The 15,084-nt window shown below is 33.7% G+C and overlaps 1 protein-coding gene across 1 annotated transcript; it reads right to left on the reverse strand.

Annotated features, from left to right (window-relative positions):
* Positions 1–549: 549 nt before the first annotated feature.
* On the reverse strand, positions 550–14,724 carry LOC120344144 (uncharacterized). The gene is made up of 23 exons (XM_039413235.2): positions 14,601–14,724; positions 14,211–14,363; positions 13,607–13,780; positions 12,992–13,090; positions 12,566–12,739; positions 12,279–12,362; positions 11,924–12,100; positions 11,711–11,827; positions 9,283–9,418; positions 8,387–8,559; positions 7,978–8,088; positions 7,232–7,423; positions 6,719–6,919; positions 5,642–6,223; positions 5,144–5,317; positions 4,501–4,668; positions 4,238–4,399; positions 3,685–4,086; positions 3,389–3,502; positions 2,830–3,039; positions 2,319–2,513; positions 1,624–1,821; positions 550–1,175 (listed from the first exon to the last, which is right to left on the reverse strand). The coding sequence occupies exons 1-23, from the start codon at positions 14,665–14,667 to the stop codon at positions 964–966; spliced, it is 4,275 nt and encodes a 1,424-aa protein (XP_039269169.2). The 5' UTR covers positions 14,668–14,724; the 3' UTR covers positions 550–963.
* Positions 14,725–15,084: the final 360 nt, after the last annotated feature.

Here is a 15,084-nt window from a genome sequence, read left to right on the forward strand (position 1 = left end):
TATTAATAGTTTAAACATTGTTAAAGCTTGAGAACCCGCGATAGAATCGGTTTGCAACTTTCTCTTCCAAAGCTGTAATCTAAAAATATCGATATTTCTCGTTTTGTAACGATGAGGACGCAATTACAAGCCGCGCAATAGTATAGCACGTTTCTTGTAAAAGTTTTGTTTCAAATTTCAACAAATTACATAACTGTGTCTAAATTATTAAAGTTAACCCAATCTTTACCTCCTCCCCATTGGTACAACTACGGGCGCTGCAGAAGTGTGATACAAATATAGAGGTAACTAATTTTGTTCGCCTACTTTACGGTTGTGTGAAGGGACTGAAACCTAAATTCACTTGGCTAACACAGACATTCCCTGAACTAGTAATAGAACTAACACAAGGAAAACCAGAATAAAAATATGACCTAACCTTAACTTGTTATACACACTACGGGAGTACCCAACTACGACCTTCATTAATGCTAAGGTCAAACTTTCAAGTTGGTCAATGCGATCACATCTCATCACCTTTGATCTTTAATCAGAAAAACATATCACACCTCATTTTAATGTATATATAATAATCATGTATAAATATATGTGTAGATAGCAAGTGAAAGCAATTTACAAACGCAACACTGAAAGCGTAATTACAATATGATTATATTTTGATATCTTCGTAGATTTTGCATCATCTTATGGCTATTCTCAATACTGATATTTGTATATAAATTGTTTTACAAAAATTGAGCACATGAATTTTATAGCTCTGCGTCTTCCGCATTTGCATGAATAGTTTCTGAGTTCATTTTGATACAGAATGTTTCCAGTGCTTAGATAATTATCAGTTCTGACAGAAATATAATCTACTTCGTATGTTCTCGTGTTTTATATTTATTTCAGAATAATACCTTTTTAAACTGAAATTAACTTATTTAAACAGTTCAAAGTCATGAGAAAAATACATTATATTTTTTAGCTACAATAGGTTGAAATTTCTGTACTCCATTCTCTGTTCTTGGCACATTTTATTGCTTTAATTGTTGCTTTTCTGCCTTTAGCCACACAGCGTAAGTAAATTGTTTGTCCTACGCGGAAAAGAGTATTTTTGATGATTTTTCCACTAAGATCAAAAGCAGTTACAGATGCTTGTAGTTCGTCAAGTTTTATTTCACATCCGGGAACGTCTAAAACGAATAGGAAAGAATCATAAAATGATTCATGTGTATTTTTGTACTAGATAGAACTTGATGAAACTATAAGTTTTGACTTTGTTACTGCGAAGTTGACTAATACTGCGAAGTTCACTAATATTGCATGAACTAATATCTACTATTTTTAGTCGATTCCACCAATATCATAAAGTTAAGTTAATTCAGTATATTATCTGTAATTTAACAGATGTTAGGTTGAACTGAAATATACAAGCTCAACTCGGTTTAAAACTATGACTATCCGAATTTTAAATCCAAATTTCACATACATGAGCAAACAACAGATGAATACTATAAGTGGAAATGCTATTTGTGGGTATACCAACCATTGGATGGAAATTTACAATTTTTTTTTTAATTGCTATTTGATAACATCAACAATAAATGAATGAAAACGTGGAACAAAAAAAAATTAACTTACTTTGGCATTCACCAATTTCATTGCTCCAGTGGCCATTTTTGTTACACGTTATAATTTCCTCTCCCCATATCACAAATCCTGAATCACATATTAAAGTGGCCTTTGTTCCTGTTTTGAGTACATCCTCTTGAAATTTCGGATGTATTTCTAGTTTTCCATTTGAGGGTTCAGAAATCTTTTTGCAAGGAAAGGTAAATTCTGAAAACAGACGAATACTTTTTATAAATTCATTTATTGACGTATTGAGTTGATGGGTATATTTTTCACCATAAGTTATCAAATCAATTTAGAATTAGCAGACTCTTTGCAATCGCGTGTATACATGAATATAATTCCTAAAATGAATATGTTCTCATATACGACATAATACGACCTACGCAATATTTAGAAACCACGTTTGGTTATAATTTTTATGTAAATTTTTGCGAACGATTGAAGGTAACAATTTCAAGTTAAAACGACGGTAGACCAAGTAGCATTTCCGCAAATTTGTGAGAGAACCCTTGCTGAACTGAACCCAAGCTGAACCACACTTATAAACAAAATATAACTAAGATCTCGAATAAATATTTGAAATAAAGTTCAATCTGACACAAACTCTGTCCTTCCACTCACCAATTTTACTAGATATACCCCCACTTTTGTAGTAAAATCATGCTTTATTTATTCTATTCATCAAAATTTCATAGACTTACCGCATTCGTCCGGCAATGTCACATCCCATCCATCTTCATCACACGCCGCTAAAGGTTCTCCGACTATCCTCATCATCTTTGGGCATTCGAATACGAGTAGTACTCCCGGTGCAAATTCAGCACCGGGCAAGACTTCTTCGCCTTCGTGTTTTGCAACTATATTGGATTCAAGTTCCGGGAGCACACATTTGTTACCTGAAATTATATTTAATTTTTTTTATGGTAAAGTTGATAAAAATCGTAGAACTGTGCAATATGGATTTTGCTGATACACTGCGCGTGTGAGAGACGACAAGAAAGACATTTCAGCACAGGTTCGCCCATTTTAATCTTTTATTTTCTTGTACTTTTTTCCCCCAAGTTTTTATATTTAATTAATTTGATCAATATGTAGGTAAAAGTTGTAGAATAATTACATGATTCACGACTCACGAGTGAAAAGAAAATTAGGTATACAAGAGAAAAACATGAATTTAAATATGTATTATTGAAGAGTCAAAGGTTGACATACCACAATCTATAGCAGGTGATCGTTTAACGTTCCATGTATTCAAGCCAATGCATTTGAAGACTTGATTATCTATTGTAGCCTGCCCCTCTCTCTTGCATGTCATTTGAATTTCAACATCTTTCCATACATATGTATCATCAACGGGCAGCCTTGTGGAAGCATACGAAACGTTGTACTTTTTGACCATTTCTTCAATATTGCACTGTAAAGCTGGAAGGTTGACAACACAATAAGTCGTCGCTGCAGATACAGCTACAGTGGTTTGAGTGATTGTAAGAACTAAATGTTAATCTACAAGTTACAAGACATTTCTACAATGTAGCTGTTAACACAAAGAGAGTATAAAGGTAAACGATGTGGTCTTTCAAAATCTTTAGTTGAGATTTCCGTTTCGCAACCCAAATAAAACTGTGATAAAACTTTTTAAATATTATGTTAACAGAGAAGAAGAAGAATCACTGTAAGACATTTCTATAACTTTAATCTTATTTTTATTTGCCACTAAATATATTATTGAATTTATATTAAATATATATATTAATACAAAAAAAAAACGAACCAGTTTCACAATTTTTTCCTTCAAAATGTTCACTACATGTACATTCATATTCCTCCCCGCCCAAATTTGTGCAGTTGCCAGAATTGCAAGGATTGTGGTTGCATGGTTTCCATTCTGTCAAAATGAATTTTAGTGAATATCATAAGAAAGTATATTGCATGAGAAACATTGCAAGTCATTTAAAACTTTATTAAATGCTGAATTAAGAACGTGATGTAAAAAAGAATGTTATAAAATTTGCTTTCACCACGAACTCGATTAAATTATTACAAAATAAAATCACAATGTCTCAATACCTCTTTGGCAGACATATCCTGTTGCTTCATATGTTTTACAATCTTTTTTCATCCAACTTATTCCTGGTTCATTACAAATATGGCGCATGGTATGACATTTGCTATCTGGCACTATTTCAGACTTTTTAATGTCACTTACAGTGGAAGAATTTAGATTTTGGTCTCTTCCAATATTTGATAGATTTCTATAAATTGCCCATAAGTTCCATTCGAAAAATGCTACACTGCTACCACAGTGAACATTAATAATTTGAGCATATATCGTTCGCAGTAAATCGATGCTATTGACTTTGGCCAATTTTCCACCAACATTCTCGCAATCTTCTTTAGCAATGAAGTTGGAGCTAGATTGGTGAACAATTTTATATTCAAGTCTGTCGCTTCGGAACCATTCGGATGTTGCTGAAATTCAAATTTTAATTTGGTAAAAATAATATTCGTCATCAGATTTTGCTATTTCATTTATTTTGCAAACTAAAAAACGAAATGCTCCTTGGCATTTTACGAATTTGATATTTCTCATGATGGAACAAACAATTGAATATTAGCATACGTGAGATACAGTCTTGTTCATTGCATTTCCTATTTTCTTCGCTAGGGCCATCGCATTCGTCTGAACTTAAAGGATCTTTGATACAAGTTCTAATTCTTGACTGTTCACCTGTACCACAAGGATTGGAGCAATTACTCCACGGACTCCATCTTTGCCATCGAGCTGAAATTGATATTACATTATTATTTTGTTTATATGAAAGAGATTTTTTCTAGAAAATGATACTAATGATCATAAAATACGTATTTAAACTTAAAACTCACTTATAATGCATTGCTTTTGGCCGCACTTTTTGTTTTCCAAATACAAGCCTCTGCAGTCACCATGCCCACGTGCTCCACCAGGTTGTGCACAGTTTCTGGTTCGGAGCGAGTCGCCGCCACCACATGTCCGGGTGCATGGACTCCAATTTGTCCACTTTTCCCATTGATCTTGATAGAGAACATACAATAATAGAATGTTATGTATTTGTACAATAATTTCAAAAAAAAGAATTTCAAAGTGTTGAGTATCAGTAAAACATCGACTGCCACAAGTCATTGATTTAATGGGTAGTTGGTGTTATTATTATCTATATCATGCAAGAGTCATTATTTGTGCAATATAAAATAGAGGAATCGAAATATTTTATAAAAAAAAAACTAAAAGGGAATTTGACTCTTGAAATTAATTAACAGAAATCGAGAAAAACTCACTAAATTGATTAATTTAATTGGTAACAGCAGGTAAATGAACATAAACATATTGATTTTTTTACGAGATTGAAAATAACGATAATCGCCACAATTTTTCAATCCCAAGTTTGAAATATCAATTAAACAACCAATAGAACTAATTATGAGTAATAACAAATTAATAATGAGTTTGATTAAAATTAGAGTGGAAATTTCCTTTTTTTTATCGTACCATATGTTCTTACTTCAACCGAAATATTGGATCCTTCTAATTCCTGAAACATTGATCCCCTTAGCCATTGTTCATTAAGAAACTGAGGTAAAGTGTTATCTGTCATGACTTTAACAACATCTCTTTTAGGTATTGGACCTCCGACTTGTATGTCAAAGTCCCCGATCGTCCATCCTGAAATGTACAAAAATGTACAAATGTACAAACTGTAAGAATAAACAGTTTTATCTTGTTACAGTTATATCTTGTATTGTTTGAAGAAGTTAGACCATGATCTAACGAAAGCTCACAAATATACTTACTATTTCGTTGAAAGAGATTATGTTTTTATTACTTTTCACTGTAAGGATAAAGTTACGAATATACCGATGGGTTGTTTCTTACAAAATTTGGATCACCTAAGGTTGGGCTGGTTTGTGCCTACGGCGGTATCATCTCAATTTTGAGTTGAATATTGGATCATGGACATCCACTGGCTATTTAACTAAAATATCGTACCTGACCAGTTGTATCTTGTCCACCTGTACAAATATACAATCGGGGATGAACCTTTTTTATACACCAGACTATCCGCGTGTAAAACGCCAATGAGGGGGCGGTAAATACCCACAACATCAGTCAATCTCTCGTTATTGGATGTAACAGATACTGCTGTTACCGACATTGGAAGAATTTCGCACATATATCTCCGACGCCACTCGCAAGTTGATACCGATATTTCAGAGCGTTGAATGTCTCCTAAAAATGTACCACATCTTGCTTCGTCGGTAACATTTTCCCTTAATTTGAAATTTCCTGAATATTCGCCGCTTTCAATCTTCACAAAACTTGCACCATTTGCCCATTTCATCGTTTTCTGTCCAATGTCATCCAATCCAATGTGATATAAGATATTACGAGAAAGCAGGTTAGCCAACGCTGATCGCTTAGCTTCACTCTGAATAGTGGTTAACTTTGCATCATTGATTGAACATTTCGACTGTGCCACGGCATAGGTGGCTATTCGCTTATATTCTTTATAACAGACAGGCCCTCGTTTTCTATACTGTTCTGGACATTCTTCGAAATTAGCTTTCTTATCTATATGAAAATGACAACAACTTTTAAGAAAATTAATAATGCCATTTTATACAACTTTTGCGGTAGTCTAGGTCAAGTTACTGTTTATTAAGCTTGTAACAGTATTTTCATTCATCTGTTACTTGGAACAATTCAATTCGATTGTGTGACTTTGAACTTTAGGCGTTTTGTGGCGAAATATCACGAATTTATATTGACTATTTTAGGGGTTAGATTGTAGATATACATAAATATATGCTAAGAATGAAACGCTCACTTAGGGACTTATAGTTACAGTGTAGGGGAAGTATTGAAATAGGCTTCAGAATTGGGAAATAAAGTTAGTCCATGATTTCCAAATGATTTTAGGCAAAAATATGTTGGGATTTCGATCGTTTTCTGTTCTACCACACACAAATCTGTCTGTGAATATAGATCTGACATTATTCACTCAAAATATGAAAACTAGTGACATTGAAAATATGAGCGGATCGGATACTAATTGATAATTTATACCTTCGCATGTTCCGCTATTTCCATCTGACCATTTCCCGTTTCTGAGACACACAATCGTCGTCGCAGAGCCTTCAAGATATTTATCAACAGGGCAAGTAAATCTGATGATGGTTCCAATACTCATCTTTGCATCATTCCCACCAACAGATTCAATTGTCATTGAACCACCTGACGGTCTTCCAACTCTCGGGCAAAGTATTTCTACATAAAGAAAGAAGTTCTATGTTCAGTATTCGGTTTGTATATTGCAATGCAAATAAATAATAATGTTTATTAAGTTAGATGGTGCAAAAAAAGAGTTGCATGAATTTTGAAACAAAATAAATAATAATTTTTCATTATATTTGTTTAACCATATGGCATCACAAGTCTTTTAAATTGATTAAAAAATAATCAGCTAATTCCAATTTAAAAAAGGAAGTTAACATTACGAATTTATCCAATGGTTTATAATTTATATAATGAAACCTTTGATGGTACAACTCATGATACATTTGTAGCAAAACAATTAACCTTGGCAAATTGGATTTTTCTTGATTGACCAAGTTCCATCATTATTGCAAACAATCGACTTTGGACCACTCACATGCAGATAACCTTCGTTACAAGTATATCTGACCTTTGTCCCAACACTTAATTTATTTGAATCTGGACTGACCTTGGCTGTCCCAAAAGGTATTTCAGGTACTGGTGGGCATAATATTTCTGAATAGTACAATAAAGTATTATCACCATAAATAGTTAACAAGTAAAAAAATTGCGTCTAATTTAACATCTTTTTCAAAAATCCACGGAATTAATTAAGATAAATATGATAAAATTATTGGGCCGTTCGCAATTCCGCTATATTCCGCGGTAGGTTAAATTGTTTAAATTGTTAGGCATTGTACTGAAACAAAATGTAATGGCCAAATGAACGATGTAATACATCGACACTTAGGTGGCTCCGATAGAATATTAAAAAATACTATGAAAATGATTTCGTCAAGTACTAAAAAAGAAGTTTTGGATTAGAACAACAATATCATAAATAACATCAGTATAGCAAAATAATTTAAGAGTTCTATTTGTATTCAATATTGAATCTATGAAAACGGCAAAGCAAGAAATGCAGGATTTAATTTAGGTAGCTATGAGATAAACAATTTAGTGGTTTCAGTGCATCAGCTTCGGCATTTCAAACAAATATATGCAATAGAATATAATAGAGTGGATTAATACCTAAAGTTTACTTATTTAAAATAAAAATAAGATCATACCTATCTCGCAATTGTCTCCTCTGTAATAACGAGTACAGATGCAAGTATATGTGCCAATACGATCGATGCAAACTCCGTCGTGTAGACAGGTATCTCCTCCACAACTGCTTTCTGGGAACAAGTTTTTGTTGTAATCATTGCTTTAATATATCAATTAGATCCACACAATAATTTTCAACAAATTATGTTGGTGATGTAGCTATTTCATTGATATTTTCGGCATACCGTTAAATAGTTATTTGATACTTATGAAGTATTTCATTCAGATGACTTGAGTCTCACCGAGTACTTGACAAATGGTTACTCAAATCCATCTCAAATTGAGTCAATGCCTAAAGTCTCCAACACCCAGATTATGTTTACTGAGAAGTACAGGTGATATATGAATATTATTTTAGAAATGTCTTACCACATTTTCCATTGGCTAAAGAAAAATCATCCAAATCTATTTTTGTGTTTTTGCCTTTCAAGGTTATCTCGAATTGTACGGATTCAAAGAATTCATGAGGCATAACAGTAACTTGCTGATTCAGCCATCTATTCTTCTTCTCCTTTGGTCTTATCTTTGCAATGACGTCGCGTCTAAAGAGCAGAATATATAATATTGTATATCTACCTACTGCAGATGAACAAAGTGAAATTTTAATTAGATAATGCAGACATTCATTTGAACTTCTTTCGTTTTTAAATATTTAACTTTAAAAAAATGTCGAAATAATTTTGGTTGGGTTGTGACAACGAGTAATGAAATAGGCCTATTTATTTTGTCTTTTATTGAATTTTCTAACGGTAACAATATATTTTTGGAATTATATTGAAAATTGAGTTTTGAGGCAAACCGTTACCAAGTTACACTCGGGATAAACTAGAACGCTCAATCAGGATGTATCTAGTGTCATGCTAGGCCATGTTGGTGCCACAGTATTTGATGTAAAATACAGAATCCTCCATTAAAAATCAGTCATTGAATGCGTTTTGAGTGCGACTTGCCCCTCCGTTCCACGGCACTTAGACTGAAGGCATGACAAGCTAAACCGGGGCCCGGCGATCTACACTTTAATCAGAAAAATGCCTGTTTGAAAGATTAACAAAACCCTAGAAAATCAAAATAGACACTCGAAAAAAATACTTAAAAAATTTATGATATGATATCCGTATTCCGTGCAAGCACATCCAACATTTCAACTAGCTTAGTATTGTTTTGTGAGTAATTTTCCTATATTTCAGATGATAGTTAAAAAATATTTATATATTTTGATATTGATATGATATTATATATATTTATAATATCAGGGTTAGAATTACCTCGACGATATAACAAAGTTTCTGCTGTCCGTCAATTGTCGAATGTAATAATGAAACTTAAAGCAGTATGGATCTCCAGATAGGAGCGCAGGAGATAGAAGCACCGCCGGCTTTGATGTTGCTCGTAATACGTATGCTGAAATTAAACATATTTTTGTTGTGTTACCGCATATTTGAATATATATATAATTTTTAACGTTGGACTTCAACTCAAATACTTTTGAATAAAAGTAAATATAAATAGGTTGTTTGAATGTACTAAACCAGTGGTTCCTAACCTTTCTTCCCTGGCGGACCGGTAAAATTAAATAATATGTACTCGCGGACCGGCAAAAATTGAAATGAGTTGAACAGCAAACAATAACATATATTTGCGTGATGTCGAGCAATCACTATGCTTTTAGAAAAAAAAAGGCACACTTAAAACATTTCATATGAGGAAAAACTATCAAAAATGTGCCGGCCAAAAATTCAAATGTGTGGAATGTAAAATAATAACATATATTTGCGTAATAAAATGCAGTGCTGCGATGGGCACCCATCATGCATAAAAAAGGCACACATCTCGCATAAAAACTTGTACATTCCAAATCATGTACAATCATGATTATCTCCAGCGAGAATTTTGCTTCTGTTTCGTTTCCAATACAGAATTGCAAACGAGGCATCAAACGGGGTTTTGTAAGCCTTAGCTATGCAGCGGCTCATAGTTGATTTATTTGCTTCGTTTTAATTGAAACTAGAAGTAACTGGTTGAAAATTCGGACAACAGTTTGATTACTCGATAACTTAGCGATGGGTATTCGTTATCAAGAGAGCTCAAGAATGAATCGTGACAGTGATTCCTTCATAAATCTGGAATGTAAAGTAAAGATTTAATCGGGTTCATCATATCAATTCATCTGCAGTGGATCGATCCCCCAAAGAAAATGAATTTATATTGCAGTTATAAAGTCGTTGCTGACTTGCACCAGGCTCAAAATCCTGCTGTGCATCACTCGGAAAAGATCTCAGCGGCGGTTCCTTTAATTGTGCGTCTTGTGACCATCTGCATGGTCGCAAGAAGTTCATATCTCAGTGAGTGTCAAGGTGAAGCTCTGGAATATTATACTGTTTTTGACAGTTTTCTGGTTTAAACAAATAAATATTCATAACCTTTTTATTTGGATGGCAATACTAATCAAGAAAATCATGCAGAACGGGATAAGCACTAATGCTGATTTTCATGTTTCTGAATCTTGCCAGATTCGACGGAGCGCATTCGCGATGAATCGTAAACGAAAAAGCAAAAAGTGTGATTACTTATCGCTATGACGTCGCGATATTGCGTAACAAACCAACGTAACTTCGTCTTATAAATCAAGAAAAGCATGCAGAAAGGAGAAAGCACACATGCTGATTTTCAGGGTTTCGCATTCTTGCGAGATTTGACGGAGCGCTTTCGCGATTAATCGGAACAGGGAAGGCGAAAAGTGTGATTACACGGCGCCATGACGTCGACGGGCCGCACTTATCAAACAGCAATATGACGGCGGAAGATAAATTGCGTAACAAATCAACGCAACTTCATCTTTTTGGTACCAGTAAATCGATTGAGACGGCAGAAAAACAAACGACGAAATTCGCGGACCGGTGCCGGTCCGCGGACCGGCGGTTGGGAACCACCGAACTAAACTACTCAGGCTAATGATGATAACATTTCATCGAAATTCTCCAAATCGGACCCATAATGAGTTCCTGTAATTATAAGTTTATGCATATATATGTTTGCGTATATACAGTGTGGTCGATAGAAAAGCAGAAGATTTGAAAGTCAGATGAGATCACGAATAAAATGCGCATAGTTCGAATTGGAAAGATATCCCAGAAGTAAATCTTTAAAACGCTACACGTGCTTGAACTTCTAGGCTGAGACAATGTTCTGAAGTGCACGGACGACATTTTGAGCATCCATGAGTGTAATATAACATATGCCTGTATGCCAAATTTCAATCGACCTGTTTTTCTATCGACCAATATTTGATAGTTCAATTCAATATTGTTATATAGTATATTTTATTATGTTGGTTGTCTGGTGAGCGAATTTAAAAGGAAGTACCAGCGGTGTACTAATTCTGACAAATCGAATATAAATCTGGTGTAAATCTGGTGCAAATTAATGCAACAAAAAGCGATCGATACGATTTGTATATTTTTGTTGGAATGAAGAATTGGTTCATTGTTTACAGGGTAAACTCCAAAGTATACAGGAACCAGTAGGCTAACATTCTCTGGATAGACTTCAATTCACATGCAAAGGCAAAGCGTCCTACATTACTATGATGTTTTGGTGATAGTCATACAGAAAGTTTAAGTGCTAAATTAATTTGTGGTATTTATGGGTTCTATTTATGGTCTCACTGTTTAAATAAATATATTGAATTCTTACATGGATACCCTGATAGAGTTTTTTCTTCAATAAAATGTCGCTCGAACATGCCCGTTCCTTCATTTGTATATCCACATAGAGCATTTGATAATCCGTCAAAATTGCAGTTCACGTCAACTAAGTCGAAAAACACGACACAATTTAATATTTTACCTATTTTAAATAAAATAAAAGTACTAAAGTAAGAAGTAAACTGCAATTATAGTAACAAACCCGTGCATGTTGGTACTGCTCCCCAATTACCATCTTCATTGCACTCTCCTTTTGAACTCCCAACTAATTCAAAACCCTGATCGCAATAATATTTTACAATTGAACGGAATTCGTATACTGCATCGTGGCTTGTGACAAATCCATTTTCAGGCTTTATTGGTGCCGGACATTTGATTTCTGTAAAAATAATTTCGATTCCCATTTTCAAACGTTTTCAAATAGTCTCATTTCGCTTATCAAAGATTTTGAAAGGTTGTAGCAAATGATGGACCAATTTCAGATGCAGACTATAAAATGTCATGTATTTATTGAATGTTGTAGGAAAAGTTGTGTTAGATGAAAAACATAAACTTACTGCTGCAGGTTCTCGGTTCTGAAGACCACGTTCCAGTACTTGAGCAATATCGTCTTGTCTTTTGAGGATCATCAATGACAAATCCTGAAGTAAATTACATTTTATTCAACGTATGGTATCATATCATCATTTCGAATTGACCTAGGGAGTCTGTGTTAAATTTAACGACGGTAGGAGTTCCAAACGGATTTTTATTTCAAAAAAAAGAACAAAAAAGACTAACAATTTTAAAAACTAATGCGTTACAATCATACATTTTACAGTTTGCTTTATATTAATTAAGATACCTTTTTCGCAATGATAGGTAATCCAAGATCCAAAAGTGGAGTCTGTTCCCTCTATATATCCATTAGCAGGAGTTGTGGGAGTTCCACAACTGAGTTTTATACAAGCAAAATCCGGCTCCGACCATTTGTAACTTTTTAGGCATTCAATTTCAGGATTACCTGATATCTTGTATCCTGCAAAAATAACCTCATATTTTGAATTAAATTTGTAGTAAGAAGTGGATAAACAGGATCTTTATTTTTGAAACAGAATAGAATTTGAAGAGAAACGTATTTCAAGAAGTATACGTCCTAAAAAATTGTCATTTGTCCATTTTGGCTTTTTTCTATTTCAATTAATAGTTTTCCTACGTGTTTTAATAAAGCAAATTTCAGTAAATGTATATTTTGCCAGCAAAATTTATTGCAGTTAATTACATTTCTTACCAAATCTACATTCATACGTTGTTTTTGTTCCAACGGGGAATCCAGTTCCTTCCAGCGTATGAAATGAAGTGAAATCACGGGACGGTGAAGAACAAGCCACTGAAAATTACGATAGATACATGAAATGAAAATAAGCAAAATACGATTTTGATTAAATTGTATTTTTGATTGAATTGAGTATTTTTGCGTAATCAATATGATATAGAAATTAAGAAATTGCAGTATTGATACGCTAAACATGAGCTTGCTATGGCGCGTAAAGAGTGCCGTCATCAGCAACTTTGTGTTGGCGGGTAGTACAGAGGCCGATAGTACAGAGTAAACCTTATGTGAAAAAGTTGTCGGGTTGCTGCCCCATACACTTGTATGAATGTGATTGTTGCCCTCCAGTAGTGACATCAATACTACATGCTCTCTAGATTGTCATTTGAAATATGTTAGGTGACTCATAAAAGAATTTTGGTAATTCACCACTCTCTAAAATACAATGGCTGCTCTATTTATATGGTTGACGCAGCAGTGTTTTTTTCGAATCACGGTGATTGCAATCTCAGCTATAAAGCCTACGGGTTACCAATGAAATGTATCCTCATAAAAACTTCAAATTCTGCTTACATTCACAAACTGGCTGTTTTCCACTCCATTTTCTATCAGCATGACAGGATCTTGTTGCATTTCCACTCAAAATAAATCCTTCCTTACAGGAATATTCGATCGTAGATCCTACTACATAACTATCACCAAAAACATTTCCGTTTTCAAAATCTGTTGGATCTGGACATTCCGAATCTGAAATAAAACAAAATTTGTTAAAAATTTCGTGTTGCGTCGCTGTGATCGTTTCATTGTATAAATATAAATATTATACTGTTATAACAGAATATACTCTGATTTCCTGATGAAACTGAAACGAAATGCTTCATCGACCATCGATATTTCCTAAGACGCTAGTACTTTTTAATAGTCTTTGTAGCTATTGGCACTCCAGTGATCGTGCGTACCTTTGCTCAGTGAACAGTATCATTTGCTTTTAAGAGAGTAAGCCTGACTATGATTTGAGTAAATTTTCCCATCATAAATTCTATATCGGTCTACTAATTTGAGTGTGTGCTAATAGTTTTTGGCGCATTTTTTCATTTTTATTATAATAATTATTCATCAAATTATCTTAAAATATTTTGTGCCATTTTACCTCGCGTAATCTGTATTGCACACTTACCAATGTTAAAACATGACATTCCACAAACATCGTCACAATGACATCCTTTATTAGCGCCCTTGCATTCTTCATCTGTTTCGCAAGACTTCCGGCATTTTCTTCCGGGTTGAACTTTACTAATGTCCCTAATACATTCATCTTTAACACCAGCAGCTGGAATAAACAATTGGAAGTAATTTAATTTTGTGAGACAATCAAGTCAAATATAAATAACTCCAATATCAACACATTTTTCGAATTACACTTTATTATTCCGACCGATAAAAATGTCTCTTTTATAAATTTCTATCTAACGATGGACATTGAAAGGGTTATTTTTAACTAAGGCTTAATGCCATAAACATTGTACAACTGTATAAACAAATACATTACAGAAATATAAACGCTTACCAGTCGCGAGAGAGGAAAAGAAAATCGAAACCGCAGAAAGCATTAGCAACAACCTAATTGTCTTCATTCTGCTTTACTCTATTATAAAAAAAATGTTTTAAATCATTCAAATGACAATTCGATAACAAAAATTAAATAAAATACCAATTGATAACATAATATATTTCACGTAGACTTAGATATATTATTTTGTTTTTGTATCCATATCTGTTCGTCAATCGGCCGTATGGCTTTAACAACACAGACATTTAATATGAAGAGTAGCAAACTGAGTGACTAAGAAGTGGAATATTACTGTAGAAGTAAAACCCACAAAATACACCCTAAATTATCCGCCTGTGATTTGAAACCATTTCTTACAATCATTGTACATATTTCTTCACCAGACTTGTTATCAATTTTTAAACATGATTATTATCCTCTCGCTTAAGTTTGAATCCATAGAATATTCAGTTGTACTGTAACCCATTCCTGAAAGCAAAAC

The sequence above is a fragment of the Styela clava genome, chromosome 5 (genome assembly GCF_964204865.1).
Source record: "Styela clava chromosome 5, kaStyClav1.hap1.2, whole genome shotgun sequence".
Classification (NCBI taxonomy): Eukaryota; Metazoa; Chordata; class Ascidiacea; order Stolidobranchia; family Styelidae; genus Styela; species Styela clava.

Excerpts from the sequence above, each read along its gene's own strand:
- LOC120344144 (XM_039413235.2), bottom strand. The coding sequence starts at position 14,667 with ATGAAGACAATTAGGTTGTTGCTAATGCTTTCTGCGGTTTCGATTTTC. Across the intron at positions 12,740-12,991 it reads AACGTATGAATGTAGATTTG|GATACAAGATATCAGGTAAT; the intron begins GTAAGAAATGTA and ends TTATTTTTGCAG. Across the intron at positions 3,503-3,684 it reads AGGATATGTCTGCCAAAGAG|AATGGAAACCATGCAACCAC; the intron begins GTATTGAGACAT and ends TCATTTTGACAG.